The 27596-nt window shown below is 38.0% G+C and overlaps 1 protein-coding gene across 1 annotated transcript; it reads right to left on the minus strand.

Annotated features, from left to right (window-relative positions):
* Positions 1-685: 685 nt before the first annotated feature.
* LOC124619415 (mitochondrial inner membrane protease ATP23 homolog) lies at positions 686-26269 on the minus strand. The gene is made up of 5 exons (XM_047145781.1): positions 25893-26269; positions 9667-9712; positions 8583-8664; positions 2120-2344; positions 686-1043 (listed from the first exon to the last, which is right to left on the minus strand). The coding sequence occupies exons 1-5, from the start codon at positions 26176-26178 to the stop codon at positions 846-848; spliced, it is 837 nt and encodes a 278-aa protein (XP_047001737.1). The 5' UTR covers positions 26179-26269; the 3' UTR covers positions 686-845.
* Between the last annotated feature and the right edge of the window lie 1327 nt (positions 26270-27596).

Here is a 27596-nt window from a genome sequence, read left to right on the forward strand (position 1 = left end):
GGTGACATCCTCCTGTTACAGGAGGATCTAACACTTTCCCCATATCTCCCTACAGCTTTAACTGTGCTCACTACTACTTCATAAAATGTATAAAAATGGTAAAAGCAGTACCTGTTGTGATTTGGGATTAAATACTTTCCCAAACTTATCATTAAAGATAACTTAACAGTACCTGAAGAGTTGACTTTATAACATTAAATGACTACTAATGTCCAGCTTTCTTTGGATATTGTGATGACTGTAAGGCAGGTGATGTATCTCCAAACCCCCTCTTTGGACGCTATTTTTTAAATCGTTCCAAATTCACTCGGAGCACAGAAGTAGTGCTAATGTTGATTGCGCCAGAACTGTAAAGACAAACACTAACCTAACTTACCTTGTTTTTATGGTCCTTGTATGAACTGTGAGTTCAGAGTGTTACTCCCACCCCTCATTATCTTCAACTTTTCACACATTTTCATATCTTTCCTCTTCTCTGGGAAACTAAGTGGGGAGGGAGGGAGAGAGAGAGAGGAAAAAAAAACCTTGGAGTCAAAAGATCTGTGTGTCTGCTCGTCATACTGCTGCCAACTTCCCTACCACGTTTAGTTTTAGCAAGTTGTGGCAATTAATTTCTTTCCTATGGATTAACTATCAATTTTGACCATGAATCTATTTTTAGATGTAAAAAGAAAAAATAAAGAAAGTTGGATATTTTTATTGCTTTATTTTTAAGGAAATATTTACAAAAAAATGTATACAGTTAACTGCTTTCCAGCAATTCAGTCACTACTGCAGTTGTTCCCTTCAAAGAATGTGGAGATAATATGACGGTCACATGATAGAGCTCTACCCAGCACATAGTACTACAGTTCATACCCATACATAGGCCCTTCCATATAGGCACGATGCATATCGTATGAATTACGTCGGATACGACGCCCTACTGGCTCGAGATCAGCGTAGCACTTTGGGAAAACACGATTCACAGCTGCACGAGCCTCTTCCATTGTCACATTACGCACAGCAATAATTGAATGTGCAGCCTTTCTCTTCACACATTCCTGTAATAAGATTTGTTATATTAAAATCAATTTATACTGAAAAAAGGCAATAAAGAATCTCGCACATGAACAATGTACTCTGTTTTCCTAAATCTTAAATCTGAGTCCCACCAATATGAACAAATACATTATTTTAAAATTAACTTATTACCTTCGTAAGCAACATACGTGAGAATAAACTGGCAAGAAGTAAACAATCAATTGTTTCAGTCTTTTTGCTATGCCTATCTGACTCAGCATCTTCGCTATACGGTGAGTAGCAATTTTCCTTCTCATAATATTGTTACATTCCATCCTGGATTTTCCATTGTTTTAAGTTTTCAACCCCCCCCCCCCCCCCCCCCCCACACACACACACGCACACACATAATTTTGTGTAATATATTTGAAAGCAAATTCACATTTTTCCTAGACAAAGTCCCACATTTCAAAACTTCCATGGACTCAATAATAGTACCAAATAACAAGCAAACAATGGGCCTACAATTTAATAAGTTTGTACCACAATTACATAATGTCCCAGTGGTTTCATTTTGATAACACTCATAAAAGCAGTAGTAAAAGCTCAAATTTACATTACAGTAACTTCAGATATATTTGCTTTCACTGCCAATGATGTCAATATGCCAAAAAGATCTCTGGCACAATCTTTGTGCCGACTGTTGCTTTGAACGCTATAAGTGACTTCCGCAATGCACTACATTTGTAGAAGTAACTCAGGCTACCACTAGATGTACAGTAACATACATGAAAACAGCAACACCTAAAAGAATGACAAGTGAATCCAGATTTAGAACATGTCTAGTAAAGTTTTCCAGCCATAATGGATTAAGATTGGAAAGACAGGCGTAGCACTACCAGTCTCATCACCAGAGTGGTCAGGGTTACACTAAACTATCGCAGAAGAGCATTAAAGTGAGTACGAAGCTTGAAAGCAACTGACATATGTACCACTATATCAGCAACTGAGTGAGTTTGAACAGGGCAGAATAGCAGTCTCTGGGAAAAGGTTTGTCACTCAACTGTTGTAACAACACATACAAGTTAGTAACTAATCGAAGACTGAAAATACAAACCTGATGCCGCTCCTTAATATTAAAAGGTGAGGCATCGCCCTGATAGAATGCACTCATAAAGCTGCAATGTGTAAGATTTGCTGCTCTCACTTCCGTACAAGCAAGGTGGTCCAAGTTTTTAAAGTCGAGTTTGTTGCGGCAGTAGTCAAACATGTGTATCATTTCATGTGCCAATATGCCTTGAACGATCCCTTCTTTGAGTGCAACATTTTGGCAGACAACAATCTGAAATAAAATTCATGTACTCTCAATTTTTCCCTGTTACATAAATAAATATCAGCATTCATTCCACCAAAAAGGAGACCTTCAGGGATGTGGAACAATTTGAAGTGTACATTAACATAAGACAAAAACATCATAGAAACTTATTATGTATACTGTATTATAATAAACTATCATTGTTCTGCTAAATGCTATGCACCTAAATTGTATCCAGTAAATTTGTAAATATTTTCATGCTCAGTTAATAAATGTCATCAGATTTTTCTATATAGGAATAGTTTTAAGGTACCAAAGTACATAACACAGTTCTCATTTCCTAAATTATCCTTTGATATGGTACCTTTGTTAGATTGGAGACTGCTCCAAAGAAACAAACAACTGGCTCTAGGATATTTGCAACATCATTTGTAAAAATACAGTCAACATAACATTGTAATCTTTGGGGATATTAACACTAGCGTTAGGGTTACAACCACAAAGCAACACTTGCTAAATGTCCTCGGATTTCACAATATGTTTTGCACACAAATAACAAGCCAACAAACGTAGAAATAAATATGTGTGAAACTGGGCTTTTTGTACCATGTGCCCATCATATCACGAAGGGATTTGGTTAAAATTGTTGACAAAAATCCCACAATGTGAACAACTCAGGTATGTTAGACTTGTTAATGACACTAATATCCACACTTTCAAGTCACAACTGTGTATGATGTAATGGTCCAACTTCCTGTCTCATTCACAAATGTTGATGAACCTTTTGACAGCTTTGTCAATCTTGTTTCAATATGTTCAATAAGTGCTGTCCTAAAGGGGACCAGAGGTTACCAAACACAAGTAATCATAGAAGTTTACATTGATGCTTCATACCTGGCCTCAAAAAATAAAGAACGCAGGTCATCAGTCTCTATAACATATCAATGACCAGTGAAAAAGATAGACTTCAGTGTCTTCAACTAAAGAATAGGTATAGATCAGAAATTATAAAACAGAAACAAATGATAACTATATTCAGCAACCACAAAACAAATAAATTCAATGCTGCCTGGAGAATTATCGAAGAACTGGGCAATACCAAGAGAACCTTTTGTGATAATACCAATATCACATCCGATGAAATGAATAAAATCTTTATTGATTCCGGCAACAACAGACACTCAGCTCAACACAACAACTACTATGAATCAGGCACTAATAACCATTTACAAAAGACAAAGTTATTCATATCTTATGACAAACCTGCAACATCCTCAGTCAACTGGGTACAAATTGCTGTCCCTGGAATTGAAGTAGCTCTGGCAAAATCAGAAGACTTGTATGGGCGGTCATATTTTGTTATTAAAAAAGATAGCGGACATTATATTACAACCACTCTGTGTACTAATAAAATGTGTTTATATGGGCTGTTCTTTTCCAGCTTGTTTAAAGATAACGGTAGTTATCTGTATACGTAAAAAAGGAGACAAGAAATATTTTGATAACTACTGTCTCATTTTTCTTGTACCAATACTTTCGAAGATAGTAGAACACTGTATGTACCAACAAATTTACAAACATTTCACCTGCAATGGTACACTTACAAACACAGTATGACTTCAGTGAAAATTCTTCTACACTGAAAGCTGTTTAAAATGTTGCTTCAACAATACTCGTGTCTTTGAAGCAAAATCATCCGACAATGCGCTACTGATTGACATAAGCAAACATCTGACTGTGAGTCATCAGATTCTAACAGATAAACTGAGGTGCTCTGGCATTCAAGATACAGAACTTACCCTTATAGAATAATATCTTGACAATAGGAAGCGGACGGTACACTTTAATGGTATGAGCTCTGGATTCCTAGATGTTCCAAGAGGCGTGCCTCAAGGTTCTGTAATGGGACCCTTATAATCTGTATTAATGCCCTACCTAGTATAATGCCATGTAAACTGTTCTGTATGATGATGATGATGATGATGATGATGATACCATTTTCATTGCAACTGGAAACGACAGAGGATCTAAAGAAACAAAGCAAATCCAATCTAAGAATTTCTAGTAAAGACAATAAATTAATTGTAAACAAAAATAAAACCAAAAATGTAGTTTTTAGTTTATGCAATACCAACAATGGTTGTACACCAGTTACACTTCTTGGTGTACTCCCGGATACCAAATTAGGTTGGAACCTCCACACAGACTCTATACGCACTAAATTATCAAAGGCTCATATACCTGTTTCATAAACTTAGAGAATCTGTAAGTGAAAACGTGATGCTCAGCTCTTATTATGCATTTTTTCACAACCACATAACACACTGCTTACTGCTTTGGGGCAGCTCCACTGGGGTAGAAAGAGTTTTGTGGCAGAAAAAGGCTATCACATGTGTAGCGGGTATTTTCAAAAACACTGTACCTTGTAGGTTGCTTTTCAAGAAACTAGGTGTCATGACAGTCCCATCATTATTCATACTTACATGCCTAGTTTACACAAAGGAAAACCAAGAAAAATAAATATTAAGACAATATTTCATTATCACACGTGACAAAGAAAATACTGACCAATCCTTTACAAGATTAACCAAGGGTCACAATAGCTATACATATCTTGGAGTAAAACTATTCAATGCACTGCTGCCAGAAGCACATACTACCTCATGCAAAAGCTTCAGAAATGTCCCATAAAACTGGCTTAAAAAGGATGCTTTCTATACCAGACAGGAAATTTTTTATTTTGTTAAGGAAGATCTAAAATTTTAACTTATGCTCATTGTATGTATTCAGCTCTACATGATTTAACCATTTTCTTTATTATTACACGTATCATTATGTATTAGACAATTTGTACAAACTTAACATCAACAGCATGCAAAATGCTTGAAAATGAAAACAGATAAATACAGGCATACTGTTAAAATGTGTGGTATGAATAAAAAAAAAGGGAGGCTTTGAACTGTTAGCAATCAAGTCCTTCACCTTAAAATGCATAGTATGACCATAAATACGAGATAAAGAGAGAGCAACTCTACAGCTCTCGTGTAACCATCTTCTGAGCACATTTTGCATTTATTCCTAGTGTATTTGGAAAGGTTTTAAAAATAGATTGTTCAAAGACAGGTTTCAAGATACATCATTTGCCTTACTGTCAGCACAATACCCAATCGGGGACAGGGAAATGAGTAATTGTTTATCATAAAAAAGGCAATTCTTCAAGTTGTATGAAGCTATCTTCAGAGAGAAATTTAAGTGTTACACTCCAATCCACAGTCTAAGCATGATCACATCTTTTTATCATTGTATAGGAGGGTAGAGAGGTAATGATGAGCCCCTGGAGTAAGATTCACTCTGCATAATGAAAGCAGTAGGAAATTATGAGGAAAGTGTTACCTTCTTCTAGAGCTGCCACCAAGGAAAGTGGAAACAGTGGTGGTAAAATCTGAAATAAAGATACCATCAGTTCCCACTTTTCCCATATGCACAGAGCCATGCACCTATGAGGCAAATGGCAAAAAGATGTGCAGGGAATAGAACTGTTGAAGCATTACAATTATGTCTTAAAGAATATAACAAGTTCCTCTTACATAACAGGATAAAAAGAGTGGTGAAGTTGGAACATCATACCACCCATTATGCACCACTACTTGAATTTGCAAATGAGAAATGTGAACTCTGAAAAGTTTAGAATTAAACTAAAGCAACCAGCTCTGAATGAAAAACGAACAGTGCTGTAAACCATATTATCAATGACTGAATTATCTGCTCACAGAAGACCGCAAATTAACTAACTTTTGTGAGGATCTTCTCACATGCCTTCATTCATACCACCAGAAAAATCTTTTAGAGTTGGATTTCATGATATATCAACCTTCTTGTACAAAAGCAAAATTTCCACAATGTGATATACAGGGTGGTCCATTGATGATGACTGGGCCAAATATCTCACGAAATAAATGTCAAATGAACAAACTAAAAAACTACAACAACAAAACTTTTCTAGCTTGAAAGGGGAAACCAAATGGCGCTGTGGTTGGCCCGCTAGATGGCGCTGCCATAGGTCAAATGGATATCAACTGTGTTTTTTGAAATAGGAATCCCCATTTTTTATTACATATTCATGTAGTACGTAAAGAAATATGACTGTTTTAGTTGGACCACTTTTATGCTTTGTGATAGATGGCGCTGTAATAGTCACAAACATATGGCTCACAATTTTAGATGAACAGTTGGTAACAGGTAGGTTTTTTAAATTAAAATACAAAACGTAGGTACGTTTGAACATTTTATTTCAGTTGTTCCAATGTTATACATGTACATTTGTGAACTTATCATTTCTGAGAACGCATGCTGTTACAGCATGATTACCTGTAAATACCACATTAATGCAATAATGCTCAAAATGATGTCCATCAACCTCAATGCATTTGGCAATACATGTAACGACATTTCTCTCAACAGCGAGTAGTTCGCTTTCCGTAATGTTCGCACATGCACTGACAATACGCTGACGAAAGTTGTCAGGCATTGTTGGTGGATCACGATAGCAAATATCCTTCAACTTTCCCCACAGAAAGAAATCCGGGGACGTCAGATCCGCTGAACGTGCGGGCCATGGTATGATGCTTCAACGAGCAATCCACCTGTCATGAAATATGCTATTCAATACCGCTTCAACTGCATGCGACCTATGTGCCGGACATCCATCGTGTAGGAAGTACATAGCCATTCTGTCAATCAGTGAAACATCTTGTAGCAACATCGGTAGAACATTATGTAGGAAATCAGCATACATTGCACCATTTAAATTGCCATCGATAAAGTGGGGACCAATTATACTTCCTCCCATAATGCTGCACCATACATTAACCCGCCAAGGTCGCTGATGTTCCACTTCTTGCAGCCATAGCAGATTTTTCGTTGCCCAATAGTGCATATTATGCCGGTTTACGTTGCCGCTGTTGGTGAATGACGCTTCGTCACTAAATAGAACGCATGCAAAAAATCTGTCATCGTCCAGTAATTTCTCTTGTGCCTAGTGGCAGAACTGCACACGATGTTCAAAGTCGTCACCATGCAATTCCTGGTGCAGGTGTAATCGATGTTGATGTAGCATTCTCAACACCGATGTTTTTGAGATTCCAGATTCTCGCACAGTTTGTCTGCTGCTGATGTGCAGGTTAGCCGCGACAGCAGCTAAAACACCTACTAGGGCATCGTCATTTGTTGCAGGTCGTGGTTGATGTTTCACATGTGGCTGAACACTTCCTGTTCCCTTAAATAACGTAACTATCTGACGAACAGTCCGGACACTTGGATGATGTCGTCCAGGATAGCGAGCAGCATACATAGCACATGCCCATTGGGCATTTTGATCACAATAGCCATACATCAACACGATGTTGAACTTTTCCGTAATTGGTAAATGGTCGATTTTAACAAAGGTAATGTATCATGAAGCAAATACCATCTGCACGGGCGGAATGTTAAGTGATACCGCATACTTATACGTTTGTGACTATTACAGTGCCATCTATCACAAAGCAAAAAAAGTGGTCCAACTAAAACATTTATATTTCTTTATGTACTACACGAATATGTAATAAAAAAAGGGGGGGTTTCTATTTTTAAAAACACGGTTGATATCCGTTTGACCTATAGCAGCGCCACCTAGCGGGCCAACCATAGCGCCATTGGTTTCCCCCTTAAAGCTAGATGAGTTTCGTTCTTTGTAGTTTTTTTGTTTGATGCTTATTTCGTGAGATATTTGGCCCAGTCACTATCAATGGACCACCCTGTATATGTGGTGGTGAAAGCAATCACACAACTCCCACAATTTCATCCCGTTTTGATGCCAGTGAAAAATAATGCATCCAAAAAAGCAAAATTTGAGACACTGTCTTGGAATAACATTTAACAAAGAGAAGAATTCATTTAGGAGATGACAGAGTGGCGGATGTCGAGCTGCAAGGTCGAGTTGTGAGGCATGCTTCTGTAGTTCAGTTGGTAGAGTACTTGCCCACAAAAGGAAAAGGTTCCGGGCCCAAGTCCCAGTCTGGCATGCAGTTTTAATCTGTCAAGGGGTTCCAATTTATTTAAAGACAGCAAGATTAATAACATGTTTTTGCATAATTATGAGTACAAGTCACTTAAACTGCTACTTGGATGCTACTGGTAGCTGATTATGTGAAAGCAAGACAGGAGAAAAGAATAATCGTAAGTAGAATAGGTTCAAAATTGTTGCATGGTTACCAAAATCATTTACCTGGTTTAGTTCTGGATCATAGCCACCTGTAACGGAAATGTCACATACTTCACAGGATATGTGCCGTCTGATGTCAACTGGGCTGAAAATAAAAGCATTTATTCTGAGATTCGACAAAAAATTAAATATGTACTTTCATTATCAAAGATTAATTAACTTCAAAATCAGTTTCCTATAATTAAGGAAAGAATACGGGATTTAGCCTGACCAATCAGTAATGTGTCACAAGATATACGCTGACCATTTTCCCAAAATTAGCCTTAATGAATTGGAGGAGATGGACAGGTAACAGGAGGGGAGCGGGAGTAAATGCTCTTGTAATCCCATCGGACACATTGGCGGATCAATCAGTATAATTACCCACGCATTCGGTTAGGTCAATGGGTGTGACAAGGAGTGATACATCTACTGGTGCCAGGTCACGTCGGCAAACATCAGCGGCAGATTTAATGATAGCCATGAACTGTCTCGGCCTCTTGATGTGTACTACATGCTCTCCAGTGGACTTATTTATGATAACCTTGTAATTCCCAGCCATTGACATTGCACATGATTGCATCAATTTTCCTGATACAGTGTTGTCTCCGTTATCCATTCGACTGCATAGTGTGCTTACTGTGAATGCACCAATGGCGTATGCATGCACTGAGAGTATGGTTCATATCAGTGCGCTTTCCAGCCTAACAAAGTTACAATGGTCTCAAGCACTAACGTTTGAGTTATTCAGTAAATATCTAGAGGACTTTAACTGCCAAGCGGTATCATCCTCTAGATGTCTTTGTTTCTTTTAGTTCAAGAAGAGTCATGGTCTGCCATTTTCTAGGATTCATTTGTATTTAATTGGTGTTCAATAAAACCTACATTGTTTAGGAAGCAGACTTACAACAGAGGGGTGTGGCTTAAGAACATGTGAGATCCCAACACTATAAGTATGAAAACTGGCTTGAAGTCATGAGACATGGTATTTACAATCTACGAACAAGAATGAAATATCATCGCAGGATGTGAACAGCATGTGATACAAACAGAATATGGCAAATAACTGGCCAAATAGCCTTATTATAAATGGTTGCATTTGCCTTACCATCCAGAACTCTTTAGTGCTCCAAGCATGAGCTTCACAAGAGGACCTGAAAACAGAAAAGTATTGCTATTTATACTTATACAATGTAATGCTACACATGAAGTCAATAAATCAAAATATGACCTTCAAGCAGTCAATTGAAACATTTTCATAACATAAATAAAATCTTCCCTAAAGAAAAAGAAACCATGATACCTTTTTTCACAGAAAGAAAAGTAGGAATATGCCTGCTGATGCAAGACTAGTAGGAATATGCCTGCTGATGCAAGACTACAAGGTTAGCACTGCTTCTCACGGAGTGCCCAACACTAATAATAGCATGAGGCAAAAAGGAATCAGTTTCTTGCTACTGCACAGATTGGTAATAGTAAATCACTGCATAGAATATAGCTAGTACTCCAGTTGAGACTAGAGAAAGAGTATAAGCAGTGATCGTGGCCAGGGTGGAATAGAGAAGTGAAAGAGAAATTATCAAAAAGCAAGACAGAGTTGATAAGACAGACAGAAAGGTAATCCGAACAGAAATGAGTACCAGCAGTTAAAGAATGTTTTTGAGGAGAATAAAGAAGCATTTTTCCTTAAGCTACGTAAGTAATGAGAGCCAATTTAAGTGTTAGAAAGTCAGTTACAGATTGTTGTTACAACGTAAAGGCAGATGCAAAATAGTAGGTTTTACAATTGTACACAGTTTTGCCTGCAGCCATTCATTCTTATTCACCAGCATCTACATACATACTCTGCAAGCCACAATATGGTGCACAGCAGAGGGTACTTTTTACCACTACTAGTCATTTCCTTTCCTGTTCCACTCGCAAATAGAGTGCGGGAAAAATGACTATCTGCCTGCCTGTGTATGAGCCCTAATTTCTCTTATCTGATTGGTTGGTTGGTTGGTTGGTTGGTTGCTTCGGGGAAGGAGACCAGACAGCGAGGTCATCGGTCTCATCGGATTAGGGAAGGACGGGTAAGGAAGTCGGCCATGCCCTTTGAAAGGAACCATCCCGGCATTTGCCTGGAGCGATTTAGGGAAATCACGGAAAACCTAAATCAGGATGGCCGGACGCGGGATTGAACCATCGTCCTCCCGAATGCGAGTCCAGTGTCTAACCACTGCGCCACCTCGCTCGGTCTTATCTGATAATTGTGGTCGTATTCTGATAACTGTGGTCTATACATGAAAGGTACATTAGTGAAAGTAGAATTATTCTAAAGTCAGCTTCAAATGCAGAGTCCGTAATGTTCTCTATAGTGCTTTGTGAAAAGAATATTGTCTTCCCTCCAAGATTACCATCTGATTTCACAAAGCATCTCCGTAATACTTGCTTGTTGATCGAACCTGCTGGTAACAAAACTAGCAGCACACCTCTGTATTGCCTTGACGTCTTGCTGTAATCCGACATGGTGGGCATCCCAGATACTTGAGCAGTACTCAAGAATGGGGTGCACTAGAGTACTATAAGGGGTCTACTTTATAGATCAGTTATACTTTCTCAGAATTCTCCAAATAAACCTAAGTCGGCCATTTGCCCTCCCTATTAGCAGCATTATGTGCTTGTTCCATTTTGTATTGCTTTGCAATATTATGCCTAGATACTTAATTGACGTAACTGTGTCAAGGAGTACACTACTAATGCTGTATTCAAATACTACAGGATTTTATTTCCTGCTCATCTGCATTAACTTCCATTTTTCCACCACATCAACTAGAAATTCTGTCTACATCATCTTTTATCCTCCTACAGTCAGTCAATACAACACTTTCCTGTACACCACAGCATCACCTGCAAATAGCCACAGCTTGTTGCTTAATGTGTCTGTCAGGTTATTTATACATAGAGAAAATAAGAGTGGTCCTGTTACACTCCTAGCAAGCTCCTGACAATACCCTAATCCCCGTCGAACTTGAGTTCTATAACTTAAGAAGTCTCCAATCCACTCTCACATCTGTGAATGTAGTCCATATGCTTGGACCTTTGTAAAACGCCTGCACTGCAACACTGTGTCAAACAATTTCCAGAAACCTAAAAGTATTGAAATTGGCTATTGCCTTCCATCCACAGTCACAGGATATCATGAGGAAAACGCAAGTTAAATTTCTCATGTGTGATTCTTTCTAAATCCATTCTTATTTGTGGAAAGACGTTTCTCAATCCAAGAAAATTTATTATATTAAAACTCAAGAGTATAGTCAAGAATTCTGCAGCAAACTGATGGCAAGGATATTGGCCTGTAATTTTGTGGGTCTGTTCTTTCACTCTTCTTGCATATAGGAGTTATCTGCTCTTTTTTCTAGTCACTTGGGACTCTGCACTGGGCGAAAGATTCATGATAAATGCAAACTAAGTAAGGAGGCAATGTCATTGCGTACGATGTAAAACCAAACTGTGATTCCAAATCTTTCAGATGCTTCTCTGTGCCAAGGATGCCTATTACTATGTCCTCCATATGGGAGTGTGCGTGACAGTCAAACAACAGTATGTTCATAGCATCCTCCTATGTAAATGATTTTTTAAATGTGAAATTTAAAACTTAAGGTTTCCTTTTGTAATCTTCTACTTCCACACCAGACTGCTCAATGAGTGACTGGTTAGAAGCCTTCAATTTGATTAATGATTGCGTGTAAGATCAGAATTTTCTTGGGTCGAAGCAAGATCCTTCAAAAAGTTATGATGGTGGAAGTTGTATGGTTTTGTATTGATCTTTTTACATATGCACGAATTTCTGCTAACTTTTGCCTATCATCATTTGTGTTCTTTTTTTAACCGACAGTTCAACATTCTCTGGGTTCCTCAGCATTTTCTAAATTGTGTTACTAAACCACAGTGAGTGTTTCCTGTCCTTAAACATTTACTCAGCATGCACTTGTCCAGAGCACAATTTACAACCACTTTAAGCTTAGCCCGTAATTCCTCTATGTCCATCATATTGGAACTAAATGATATCCATTCACTTTCTAAGTAGGATTATCTTTGTTTTGCCAAAGAAATGTTCCTCCATAGGAAGGATCACATGTTTGTACAGAAATGATGGATTGCTTAGATTTGTTCAGAAACTTTTTTTGTATACTTTCGTAGTTTTAGTGAAGATTACGCGCTTGTAAGGGTTAGCAATTTTCTTGTAAATGCTTGTGTTTCGATATCTCTGCCCCAATACTTATATTTGAATGTGTAAGTGAAAAATAAAACAATTAATCCCTTTTTATCTGGTGACTACATGTTGGTACATACCGTGAACATCGTCCAAGAGTTGTCTGCTGTTTTTGAACAGTTGAAATTCGTGGTAATGGTGAAGTGGCTTTACGGAAATGCTCCACACACTACTGGAACTGCTATCTCCTGCTGTCATTTAGATCTCCAGCTTTATTGCTGTCACTGTTTCTACGATATGCCAAATTAATCGACTCACGCAAACGCAACTTGCATTTGCATGAGTGCGTGTATGTATGTGTGTCTACTGCTGGCAAAGGCCTTAATGGCCGAAAGCTATGAGTGTGTGAATCTTTTTATTGTGCCTATCGCGACTCAGCATCTCCGCTAAATGGTGGGTAGCAACTTTCATTCTCTGGTATTGTTACATTCCATCCTGGATTTTCCATTGCTGGATTTGATACAATTACTCTTTGGAGGCAAATAATGAAAGGATTGAGCAGTGCACTATTTGTAATTTGAGTTGGTGTTAAGGTGTGGGGCAGTGAGAAGGATGCATTGTTAAGGCTGATTTCGAAGGTAGACATACTGTCATCACAAAATATAAATTCTGATCTCACTGTATGGAGTTGTTTACACTAGGTCTAAATAACCTTACAAAAGATGGTTGTGCAAAAACTGAATGGATGTAACTACATTAACCAATAAGCATGTTGTAACTAAATCACCATGAAAACATCTCCTTAAAGATAACTTTGATTTCAATTGAAGAAGTCGACTTATTTGCTTTGTGCAGAACATTCAGTACTTGGTAGCAAATAATGCTCCATTCTCTCCACAGTGAACTGGTTAGTGTTTGATTTGCTATGGCAGAATTTGATGTCAGAGGCTAACGCACCATTGAAGAATGCAAAGCAGTTACATTAATTTCTAAGTATTCCATATGGGCATTAGGTAACTACTACAGACTAAACGATATGAATGTAGTTGTGTAGCAGCACAGTCTAAAGTGGTCAGCACCATAATACACATAGCAAGATTAATGATGATCCTGTTATGGAAAGGTTTACATGTCTGATCTCACAATTAAGTGATATTCCAAGGCCAGTGGTATCCCAGCAATCTCATGTCTCTTCCTTCCCTTGTGAGTTCCTGAAGTCTTTATGTTTATGGAACTTCCCTTAAGCTCTCTCTGTAGTCGATCTATAACCTGGGTCATATTTGCTCCAAGTTAAATACACTGTCACTTGAAATTTTCACTCTGCAGCAGAGTGTATGCTGATACAAAACTTCCTGATAGTTTGAAGCTGTATGCTGGACTGAGACTCGAACTTGGGGCCCCAGTGGTGGCTAAGTCATGTCTCTGCAATATCCTTTTTTTCAGGAGTGCTAGTCCTGTGAGTTCCACAGGAGAACTTCTGTGAAGTTTGGAAAATAGGAGATGAGGCAGAAGTAAAGCTGCATGGACGTGTTGTGAGTCCTGCTTGGGTAGCTCAGATGGTAGAGCATTTGCCTGCAGAAAGGCAATGTCCTGTCACCAACAAACAGTTTTAATTTGCCAGGAGGAGCTTTTGTTACACTGTCATGTATATCTAAAACTGGAGATAAGCAAATCACCTCTAATTACAACCCCATATCACTCCTTTCAGTCTTTGGGAAAGTAGCCTACAATACCAACTCATTTACCTGAGCAGAGCTTGTTAACAGACTTTCAGTTTGGTTTCCGTAATAGTTTCTCCATCAAGAAGGGAATATAAGGCCTTGCAAATGAAGTCCTGGCAGAGCTAAAAAAGAGAAATTATCATGTTGGTATAGTCTGTGCCTTGTCAAAGTTTTTGATTGTGTGGAGCACAAAATTCTTTTGGAACAAACTAAAGTGTTGTGCATAAATGGTGTGTTACCTTCGTAATAGAAAGCAGAGGGGTCTTAGAACAGAGCGTTACAGGTCTGAAACTAACCTCAGAATGGAAGAAGACAACATGTGGGGTGCCATTACAGTCGGGTACTGGGTCCTCTCGTTCTTAACCTACATAAACGGCCTACCAATTATTTTAGAGCACATGCGGGCACTTGGCAGCCTGTGGGCCATATACAGCCCATGCCTGTTTTCAGCCTGGCCCACAGAAGAAATCCATGGGAGAGAGGAGAGTGAGGCACTGTAGAATTCTGCAACAGAAGTTTTTAAGACAGCTGGCAATTTATTGAAAATGAATGTTCCAGAGTACTGGACCCCTTTTCGGACAAAGGTAAGTGATTTTAAGTCTTTATGTGGACTGTTCTTATTTCTGGATGGAATGTAACAATATTAGTATAGATACTATGTATTGAGCTACAGTTTGAAAATAGAGACATACTATTTGCAACGAATTACTTTAAGGAATAAATAGACTGTGAAGCAGTGGTTAGACTGCCAGTTCTTTGAACAAGTGTCTATGTGATGTTCCTGAATTTAGGCCACACAAGACTCTTGTTGCACCCTTTTGCACTCTAAAAACTTTAGCTCGGTTTGACAAGTTACCCCACAACATGATCCCAATTGACATAATAGAATGAAAGTAAGCAAAGTATGCAAGTTTTTTATATTTGTATCTCCTACATCTGACATCATTCATAGTGCAAATATAGACTTGTTTACACATTTCAGCAATTCTGTGGTATGCCCTTCCCAAATGAATTTATTGTTGAACTGTCATCCCAGAAATTTAACACTGTCAATATCTTCTAACTGCATATCTTCGTATATCATACACATGCTAGAAGGAAATCTCTTACAGATTCTGAACTGAATATAGTGTGTCCTTTCAAAAGGTATCTTCAAAGTTTAGCGACAGGGAATTAGTTTTAAACCATTTATTAATGTCCGTGAAAATTTAATCAGCAGCAATTTCTAAAGCTGTACTAGACTTGCTATTTATTGCAATGTTTGTATCATCTGCAAACAAAAGAAACTTAAAATTTGGCAATGTAACATACAGGAGGTCGTTAAAGTATACAAGAAAAAGCAATGGACCCAAGACGGAATACTAAGGAACACAACATGTAATTAATTCCCAATCAGATGAAAACTGATTCCTTTCCCCACAGACATTTCACTATGACATCATTTGTTTCCTGTTAGTTAGATATGACTGGAACCATTCTGCAGCATTGCCAGTGACGCCATAACATTCTAATTTACTTCCAAAAATGCTGTGCTCTACACAGTCAAAGGCTTTTGACAGACCACAGAAAATGCCAATAGCCTCTAATGTGTTACCTAACGAATTAAGTACATTTTCAGTGTAAGGATAAATAGCCTTCTCTATATCAGAACCATTAAAGGAACCCAACCTTTGACTTGGACAATATATTATTTGCAGTCAGATGCTTAAGAAGACACATGAACACAACCTTTTCATATATTTTTGAAAAAGGTGGCGAAAGTGATATTGGTTGATAGTGTGATGGTATGTCTTTCACAATAAAGAGGCAAGGGATATTAGAGTTTACAGTATCTTTGACACAGTGCTGAGCAATAGCTCAGCTGGACATAGGTGGAGAGGGAAGGAAGTGGCCATGGCTTTGTTCACTCAATCATCCCATCATTTATTTGTCTGAGTGAAACATCTAAACCAGGGGTGGAAAAATATGGGCCACATACAGTCTTCGGCCAGCCACAGGCATTTATTTACTGGTCCACATATTGTTAGATCACCCTGTCTACATATACACAGAGACTCTCCAAATCACTAAAGTGCATGGCAGAGTGGACTTATAATTGTAACTCATCAGCATCTCTTCCCATTCTAGTTGCATATGGCACACAGGAATAAGACTGCCTCAATGCTTGTGTGTGCCCTGTAATTAGTCTAATCCTTTCTTCACAGTCCCTATGAGAGCAGTATATAGGGGGCTACAGATTTTTTCTAAATTATTCACTTCATAATAGTTCTTGAAACCTTATATGTGGGCTATCATGTCATGGGATACTTGGCGCATACTGTGTCTGCAAGTTCAGGTTTTCAGAATTTCTGAGACAATCTCACTTGGGTTAAACAAACATGCCATCATTCATTCTGGCCTTCTCTAAATATGTTAAATATCCCCTGTCAGTTGGAAACCCTTAACCAACATGCTAAGATAGAATGTAGAAGTGTTTTGTAAGCAGTCTCCTTTGTAGACTGATTCCACCTTACTAGTAACCTACAAATAAACCAATCTCTGTCATCTGCTTTACCTGTGGCTATACCTAAATGACCATTGCATTTCATATCTGTACAAATTGTTACACCCAGTTGACCGATTCCAACTGTGACTCACTGGTAATGCAGTAATAGGACACCACTTTTTTGCATTTTGAGAACTGCCCCATTTTACATTTCTGTCCACAGAATGTGAAGAGCATCTGCTTCGAATTTATTTATTTTAAATCTGGATTAACAAGCTCTCCCAGCAGTCGTCAACAATATCAAGATTGCTCGTAATGTAATTCCACAACAGTGTGTTTTCGTATCACCAATGAATGATGGTTTTTCTTGAATAATTGTTTGTTATTGTTAGTGCAAAACATTTTAACAAAGACAAATTAAATATGAAACCAATAATGTGGTTGTTGCAGCTGACACCGTGGTATTGTCCTTCTGAGTCTGACAGTGTTCTGTTGTTAAGCACCTACAGGTGGGAAAGGTCACTTCCCTCGCAGTGAGCTGCTGTCACAGTATTTCAATGTGATAGGTTGCAATAAAAAAAGGCATAAAGAGATAAAAGAGAAGCAAACACTTTTTTGTCAGGTGCTGGCGATTGGGCAGTGTGGTTAATTTGTTATTTTCAAAGATCCAGTCTCAAGCAGCAAGCCAAAACATAACATTACTGGTACTGTGGGGAACTTTCCAAAGATGAAAGAATACAAATGTCATGCCAAATATTGATTTCATTCAAGAAACAATAAAATTTTATAAACAAATGGAGCAAAAATTATCACAAAAACCTGATAAAAGTTATGAAATTTATTAGGGAAAGAAGAGTAAAAGAAGACTCAACCACTGACAGTTTAATCCATTTTTGGAAGGCATGTTTGATGACAAAGCAAGAGAAAAGATGTTAAGTGTAGAACAGTGAGTATAGGTTCTGTCTTAGATAATGAAGGAAAAGACAAATGTTTCCCTAAATCTCATGGTTTCCAATAGCATACAAATTTTATCTTTCTTGTCGGTATTATATACCATTCAAATAAGATGAATTAGACCATGTAAGCCAAAGTTTTCTTATCCATGAATTATATTTCACTGTGTTCATGTTTGAAATGACAGTTGGTGCCTACTAAGGAGAAAAGTACGGCAAAATGTTGAGTGATCAGCGAGATGTTAAATATAGTCAAATCCATTTACCATGGACACAGAATGTGTGTCAGACAGCCATCATCTAGAGCTGATGAATTTACAACGTAACAGTGTGTTGGAGGATTCCTTCAGTTCCAAAAATGTCACTGACTTCTTCAAATCACTAAGAAAGGACAAATTTACAATCTCAAAGGGTTTTGCCAAAGGAATTGTGGTAATATTTTCACCTAGGTATGTGAGCAAGGTGACTTTTTCATTCATGAAGCAGAGTAAGTGTGGGCACAGTTAGCATGTGACCGTCAATCATTAAATGACTGTTCTCAAAGTTACCGCATCAGAAATGCAATCAACCAGATTTTGAAGAACCTGGGAGTGAATTCATCCTGCTCCAACTTTCACATTAATCTCTGTAAGTGAGTACAATTATTTAACACTCATTTACTCTGAGTTTCTTTCCAAATTTGTTCTCTATCAACTAGGCTACCAACATGGGCATACACTGTGAAAGCAGTGTCCCCTTGCAATTCCTTTACATCTAACTGGATGTATCACAGGCTTTTGACTTTGTATTGGATATTGTTCTTTTTGTTTGTTGAGCACATTTGTTCATTTTCCCAGTCCACTCACCTCTTCTTATCACAGATGTGAAAAGTGACTTTTGAAGGCAGATCAGACATTGCACATCGAGTCCTATTTTAGTCATCGTGATTTTTTCTTGATTGTTGGAGAGAGCTGATCAAGGCAATAGTGTGTTTATTTCATGTCAGTGTAACTTACATGCGTACAATGGACACAAATCCTCGTTTGGCGATCGGCCTAAAATTTGAAAATTCTCAAAAAATGCTCTGCATTATTTGAAACTACTATTTAGATGTAATTCAATAGTAATGAAGGAAAAATTTTTCATGCAAAAGTTTAGTAATTAAGAAGTGTACCTTTGTAAGATTTTTAAAATAACCCATGAGAAATTTCCAAAGGCAGACTTTCGTGGCATCCAATTACATGGACAAAATGTGCCTATTCACAGGGCGGAGGGGGTGCAAAATTAAAAGCATCTGATCAGCAACTTTAAATTCACACATCTGAGCCAACCTCACAGCACTGATCACGTTTCCTGAGATTTCTTGCTCATTGCAAAAGTGAAATTAAATCATTTTTTGGTGTCATTTTCAGTCCCTGGGACAGGTTCTCTCTGCTTACAATGTACAGTATTTCTAAACTTACTTCCCCCACAGGTGCACTGGAATTTCTTTCACTGGTTTGAGAGGAAGTATTTAGTATATACAACCTGAGAGGTCATACTTAAGAAGGTGCAAACTAAAGTAATTTACAGTGAAGTTTTTGAATGTGCACCAAACCTGCATTGCTCTCTCTAAATTATCAGTGACTACCCCATACTTGCAGTGAAGACTATGATGTTTCTGGTACATCTGCAGTCATACCACATTTCTCTCAGATAGTTTGGCATTCACATACAGTACATTGGGAGATTATACTATTAAGAGTTGAGGCATTACAGCTGATTAGGTTTGTAAATCTTAGCTTTAAATGGCTGCAATTTGTCTTGTGATCTCGAAATCCAGCTATGATGACAGTTAATTATTTATGTTTTCCCCGACTCACAGTCTTATCAATTTAAACCATTTTCAGTGTACTGCCATGTCATCAAACAAAATATTTAACCCTTTAAGCATGAGACCTGTGTTATGATGGACCAATGAGAATGTAATGTAACCTCACTATGGTGCCAACCAAAGTGCGCCATCACTACGAGGCACATTACTTCTCTGCACCACAGAGGTCACTCGCACAGGTGATTCAGTACCACATGAGACCACAATGTGCAGCAATCAGCAGCGTTAGAGGGTTGAGTTCTAAAATAGCCAATGTTGCAATGTCCTTACTCAGGGCACAGTATTTTAAATATTTAATATATTTATGCAGCAGTACATCCAGAAGGATACTTCCAACAAAGTTGGCATGTATTTTTACAACAGAGTTGTTTTACACATCTTTAGGTACATACCAGACTGTATTTTCATTTGTTCATTTCCACAGTAACTGTGGATACACCAAGTTTTATCATCTTGTAAATGCCATCTAGCTTATCAAACAGTATACTATAAATGAATCTGTCCATTTACAGCATAATATAAATGGACAGATAAAAAAACCTACTCACCAAGTGGCGGCAAGGGAACACACACACACACACACACACACACACACACACACACACACACACACACAAAATGATTTAAATTTTTACAAGCTTTCAGACCAGTTGCCTTTGCCCTTCAACTCTTCTGCTAGGAGGAGCCACTGGCTCCAAAAGCTTGTAAAAAAATTATATCCTTTTGTTTGTTTGTGTTCCCCTGCTACTGTTTGTGAGTAGACATTTTTATCTATCCGTTTATATTATATTATCAATAATTGAGTATTTTCATTGTTATCAAACAGTATGAATTTCAGTTAGGAGGTATAAAAATTGTAACAAACTTTGGTGTGCCCATCAGTTGCTCTAATTCTTTACATATATAGAATGGAGATATTTCCTTCTACATCTACACTTGTAATCTGTATGTTAGTTTTTCTCCCTCTCTCTTCCATTCTAGGAGGATAAGAAGAAAGAAAGATATGTTTGAATGTGTCTAATTTCGTTCTCATACTCATTGCATGAATTATAAATTAGAGGAAACAACATGTTTCTTGACTCACATGGAACACGGACTTCTGAATTTTGTAAAAAGAAAATCTCTCCACGACACTAAACTTACTTCTAAAATATTCAATTGAATCTGTCACGCATTTATGCAAATCTCTCTCACTGATAAAACAAACATGTGGTGAAATACACAGCTCTTCTTTAAAGTTTTCCATGTACCTTTGGTGGTCTATCACAAAAAAGGTCCTACAACGATGTACAATATGAAAGATTTGGGTGAAGAAGGGGTTTGTTGGCAACCTCCTCACTGGGCACATCATTGTTTCTTAGGGCTCTTCCAATAAATCAAAGTCTGGCATCTGCATTCCCCCTTACCTACATTTACGGGCACATACCACCAAGAACCACTCCAGACAGATACACATCAAACAATGGAAAGTTTAGGATGAAATAACAATTATATGGAAAGGGCTTACCACATAAATGAGGCTTTCAGACACAAACAGGCACATTAAAAAAGAATGCTACAAACATTTTAGCTTTAGACCTTCGGAAGTAGAAAACACACACATTGATACAATAATAAAAATTAATGCACATACGACCACTGTCTTCAGGTACTGAGGCCCATCTGTAAATGTCTGATGAGAGCAGCAAGCTAGCTGGGGGGGGGGGGGGGGGGGGTGTTTAAGGAAGAGGCTTGGGGCAGGAAGGAATGGTGGAGTAGAGCTGGGGGAAGATGCTAATGCTGCCTGTGGAGGTGTGCATGGACGTGGGACAGGATAGGGCTGCTACATGCAGCATCAGGAGGCTGTGCTAGGATAGGGGGAAGGAAGGGAGGAAGGGCAAGGAGAGAAGTAGAAAGAGGGAAAAAGACTGCATAGGTGCGTTGGTGGGATGGAAGACGTATATAGTAAGGGACTGGAAACAAAGATGGGGACAGACAAGTAGAGGAGTGTATAAGTGAAGGCTGAAGCCAGGGTTTTATGAGGATACTTTGTAGGGAGGGTTCCCACTTGCAGAGTTTGAAAATGTTGGCGTTGCTGGGAAGAACCCAGATTGCACAGACTTTGAAGTAGTCATTAAAGTGCACATCATGTTGGTTGGAATGTTCAGCGATTGGTTGGTATGGCAGTGGCCATTCATGTGTGCAGTAGCTTATTAGCTGACATGCCCACGTAGAATGTAGCACAATGGTTGCAGCTACGTTGGCGTGACCGGTGGTCCCATACATCCTCCCACTATGACTTACTTCAGTGCTGTCACTGGCATCATCTACAGTATCAAAGGCCATGCCAGAAGTGAAAGCAGCCATGTGAGCTACCAACTTAGCTGCAGCCACTATGCTGCATTCTACATGGGCATGACAACTAAAAAGACGTCTTTCCACTTGAATGGCCAATTCAAATGCACACACACTGTTATGAAGGCAGAAACATTTTTTTTTTAATCAATTAATAGGTGGCAGTGGTAAACTGTGTAGAAGGTCTTCCAGAATCTCTGTCATCTGTTTTCACAATGGAAAACATGTTCTGAATTACAATTTAACAATTAATGTAGTGACACTGACATACAAGTTTCTGGAATTATATCATGCTGACATGCTTTCACCTGGATGGGAATCACATGACATTTATTTCAGCCTTTAACAAATTGTTTTTAATCTTAGGAGTTTTATAATTTTGTACCTATGTTGTGTGCCTGCATCTTTCTTCCCCCCCCCCCCCCCCCTCTCTTTATGGTTAGTAATACCCTCAGCAACAAGCTATCTTAACTGTATTATACACAGCTACATTCATTGTGCTATAATTACAGTAGAGAAGTCTTACATAATTATTACTAATTAGCTACCTATATCAATTATACTCCACAATTCACTGTACAGCGTGCAGTTGAATGTTGTTCAATGGAAGTATCTGATTCCACCTGTCTGCTTTGACCCGTGACGTATTGGTGGTGTGGTGCGTGATGTCATTATAGCGTGTTTTTGAGTTGGTTATGTTTGTAGATTTTGTGTTGTTGTATTTGATAGTGCCCTCTGGTGATGGTTGTGCTGTGTTTAACATTTGGTATTGGGTTCATTTAAGTTTTGGTTGTCATCGTGCTAACATGGTTTTGAGTTTAGGTAGTTGGTGTGATAACGTGGATTGTGGAAGTATTTTCAGTGAGTTACTAAGGGCCTTTTATTTTTTAGGTCTGATTAGTTTGGTTTTATTGTGCGGAAAAAAGTCTTTCATTGCTTCTCTTTCGTTGGTAAGTAATTTTTGTTTTGGTTTTATTCTACAGTAGGCCTAATTGTGATGCTTTGTCTGTTGTGTATTTACCGTAGGTCAGTCGTGTTTAAATTCATGTAATGAACATGTGGTTTTTGGGTTATTGGGGTTTGCATTCCACTTCTCGGAGTTGTAGATGTTGGTATTTTGGTATCAGTAGCTGCAGTTTAGCTATATAGGTCAAGAGAAATGTATTATACCACTTTTCAGGGATTGCAGGTCTTGGTTTTCTGATATCAATAGTTATGGTTGAACTATACAGGTCAAGGCAACTATCCAATTCTTGTGGTTTTGTTGGTGTAGTGGAATGATGTAATTTACTTTTTTTATATTATTTTTTTCAGATGGTGTGGTGTTTTTTATTTGTTTTATATTTAGCTTGTACCAGCCCTAAACACCCACTTTTCCATGGCTGTCCCATTAGTTTCATTTTATTTTTGGAGTGAGACATTATTGTTCAGTTTTTATTTTGTTTGCATTTGTTGGTGTTAGATTAGATTAGATTTTCCGTTCCGTAGATCCATGCTGAGGAGATCCTCGTGGATGTGTGTGTACACAGTGATGTCATTGTCACCATATTGTATAGACTGGAACTACCAGTTTCCACCATATTGATGACATCATGGGTCACAGCAGACAGGTGGAATTGGATGCTTCTGTAACGCCTAAAATTCCCCATTCATAGTACAACAACAGATGGAATGTGGAAGGGAAAAAAACCACTAATATACCTACTTCGGTATGCAGAGTGCACTTCACCACAGAACAACAGCAAATATGAAAACTGGTAATGAAGTATGATTATCTAAGTGTATAAATACAATTTACCTTTATCGAAACAGTTAATCGAATTGGATTCTTATCACTTTATTTTTATTGTTGATGTCACAAAAGTAATGACACTATATAGCCTGCAATAATATTTCGAATGTTGCCTTATGCTCACCAGATGTGTTGAAACTGATAGCAGATAAAGCTTTTTTTACTAGTCGCAAATGGTGTTATGTAAAAATTACAACTCTTAAATTTTACAGTCACTGTCACTACACGAAACATATGACACTCTCTAGTAATATCTGCCATAGAATTTGTCGAGTACTCCTGTTATGCTTTCACAAATTTTTGATATATATCCCCACAGCTGTGCTGAGGCATTTACACACTTTTTTTAAATTGTTAACATTTGTAGCCAACCCTCCTCAGCTGGTACTTTTATGTGTGACTTGTAGATAAGCAGAAGGGTCAAGTGTGGTATACAGTAACCATAATTATGCCCAGTGAAATGCCCACCTGAGATACATACAGAGAATTAACTGGAAACTTAAATTGCATTTATCTTGCACCTATGTAAGAGCCAATGGCCACATGAAAAGAATAAGTGATAAAAGAATGACAGATCAGGCCTCATACAAATGGGTGAAAGTTGTTTGGTTAAAAATAATAAACATTCAGTTACAAAAGATTAAAATATTTATTCGTATCTATGTAATAAACAAATTAATTTCCCAATACATCTACTCAATAGCTCAAGGGCAGTTTCTATTTAAATTTCATGGAGCACCTCTCTCTCTCTCTCTCTCTCTTTCTGTGTGTATTTCTATAAAGACAGGGAATATGTACTTAGCACTGATCTGTTTTCAAATCCTACCCAAGCCTCATAAAATTAAGTACTATACTTATATATTTTGTGTGTATGTATATTTTGAGCTATTTACTTTCACTGTATCATCATATCAAAATCTATATCAGTGTGGGGACTAGTGCAGCAGGGGATACAACCCGTCGGCTTTGGACATTGACGTCACAAGTCGCCAATCGCGAAGCGATTCTTCTTAGTGTTGTAGCTCCCTTCAGTGGCTGATAAGTGGTTTTTGGCTTTTTTAAAAAAAAATCTCACGAGATAGAATAAACAGATCCACTTTATGAAGCAATCAGTAAAAAAAACGAAACTGAAACATAACAGCAAAAGCGAAAATGGTAAACTGCTATCTGGCGACTTGTGACGTCATTGTCCAAAGCCGACGGGTTGTATCCCCTGCTGCACTAGACCCTCAGTGTGAGACGATCAATGGATGACCATGTAAATAATCACAAACTTTTAGAGCCAGGCTGGCATGCTTAGTAATACAAAAACAACTTGTATTTAAAAATGAGTTCAAAACAACATGTACAAACCAATATTTTTATTTTTTAACCACGTTTGGCCTACAGCAAGGTAATTCCAAATTCCCCCGAGCCGTGTGTGTGAGAGTCAAATCAGAAAATAATTAATCATGGTTTAATATGTTATGTTGATAAAAGCTCTCAAAAGTGTCACAGTGTTTAAGCAAAAACCTCAAGACTTGCCTATACATGAAGGAAAGTAATTAAACGCCCAAATCCATCTTAATTAAGTTACTATTACTGTAACTTGTTCAAAGCTCTGACATCCGTGCTCTTATCGGTGAGAAAAATTAAACAATTTCATGCATTAGCTGTTTCATAAAAACAGTAGGTGTTCAGTAAATTTACTGTTTCTACAATCCTTAGTGCACACTGAAATCGACGTAATGAACAAGTCTAGCTCCATAAAGACAGACCGCACCTAATAGGCCTACTAACTGTCTACACAACTGTACTTGGGGCATCTGAGCATCATAACATCTCCACAATACATACAGTTGCAAGAAAGTGGTAAACAAAAGTTTATATCTGCTGGGTTCTATCGAATGCATCTGTAACGTAGGGTACTAAATAAGATATATCCATGTCATATTACGAAAACCACCCACAAACTTGTGTCACGTATTACTCTTGCTTACGTGTACTAGCATGTTTCACTTACTGTTCTTCACACACGAATACACATTCCGTTCGCATTTCACTTTGTCGATGTTTTCTGTTCCCTCCCCTCGGAGTAAAATACTGCTCAGTGTGGGTCGATACTTTCCTCTCCTCTCAGGATACAAATCATATCCCCAATTTTCTTCTGAGTAATCAGAGTCAAGAGAGGAGCCTTGGTTAGTATTTTGAGATGTGTCACTATTCTTTACATCGCCAGTTTCATTCTTCTCATCACTGTTTACGTCCTTATTATTTGTTTTTGAAGAACATTTAACATTTCTGAACATTTCACACAACACAAACCATCAACATTAAGGTTAACCACGGCCACTACTGTGCCTTGCATTTTCAATTGTCTATTCCTATGAATTTACGCAATTGTCAAAGATTTTCAGTATATAACTCCGGCAAATACCACAGTGCAGGTTACTCCACCAGAGATGTGCTGAAGAAACAATGTGCCTGTGGACATCACTGCAATCGGAGCCCCCTGTTTCCGCAATGATTCTACACGAAATTGTGTACGAAAAACCGTTGCAATACAGCTCGAGGACTAATAAATAGTTTCTCCTGATAAAGAAAGATGAACTCAGTATCATTTTAGAGTAAATAAATGATTAAAGTAGAAACACAAATGGAAAGGGCGGTATAGCGTGTTGTACCCTGGTGGTGAAAAATTTTTTGTGCTATTCATCGTCTAACACCACCTCTTGTCTTGATAATGGCCACAGTTCGGCGAAGAAGAGTTCCACGAGTTTCTTCTAGTACCGATAGACTGCGTGGATGTTGAGTGTTACGTTTCAATTGCTGTTCCTAATAGTCCCAGACATTTTCAATGACATTAAGATCGGTTTCCTGGAAGAGCTAGTCGAGAGTCCTGTTCGTCAAACTAACACATATGCGCAGCTGTAAAGCATACTCATCATGGCGATGTAGAACAGAATTATACTTTTGGCCACAGAGTGTGTTGAAATAAACATTCTGGTTCGTCTACACAGCAACTTTATTGAGTGAGCCCATGTCATTGTAAGAAAAACACGCCCAAAACATCACAGAACCAACTCCATCCCAACTACACTCTCCATGCTATGGGTTAGTCGTCTCATAATCTACTTAGGAATCTGACTGCAAATAATATATTGTCCAAGTCACAGTATGGGTTCCTCAGGGTTTCGATAGAGAGAAAGCTATTTGCACATACAGTGAGAACGTATTTAACTCGTTAGATAACAAGTTAGATGTTACTGGCATTTTCTGTGTCCTGTCAAAAGCCTTTGTGTAAATCACAGCATTCTCGTAAGTAAATTAGAATATTATGGTGCCACTGGTAGTGCTGTAAAATGGTTCGAGTCCTACCTAACTAACAGGAAACGAATGCATTTGCAAGACACCTGTGGAGTAAGCAATCAGTCGTCATCTGATAGGGAATTAATTACATATAGTATTCTTCAAGGTTTCATCTTGGGTCCACTGTTTTTTCTCGTGTACCTTAACGACCTCTCGTTTATTGTGTTGCCAGAAGCTAAGTTTGTTTCGTCTGCAGATGATATAAACTTGCAGTAAATAGCAAGTCAAGTATAGCTTTAGAAACAGCTGCTGATTAAATTTTCACTGACATTAATAAATGGTTTAAAACTAATCCACTGTCATTAAACTGTGAAAAGACCCACTATATTCAGTTCAGAGCCTGTAAGAGATTTCCTTC

Source organism: Schistocerca americana, chromosome 1 (assembly GCF_021461395.2).
Source record: "Schistocerca americana isolate TAMUIC-IGC-003095 chromosome 1, iqSchAmer2.1, whole genome shotgun sequence".
Taxonomy (NCBI): domain Eukaryota; kingdom Metazoa; phylum Arthropoda; class Insecta; order Orthoptera; family Acrididae; genus Schistocerca; species Schistocerca americana.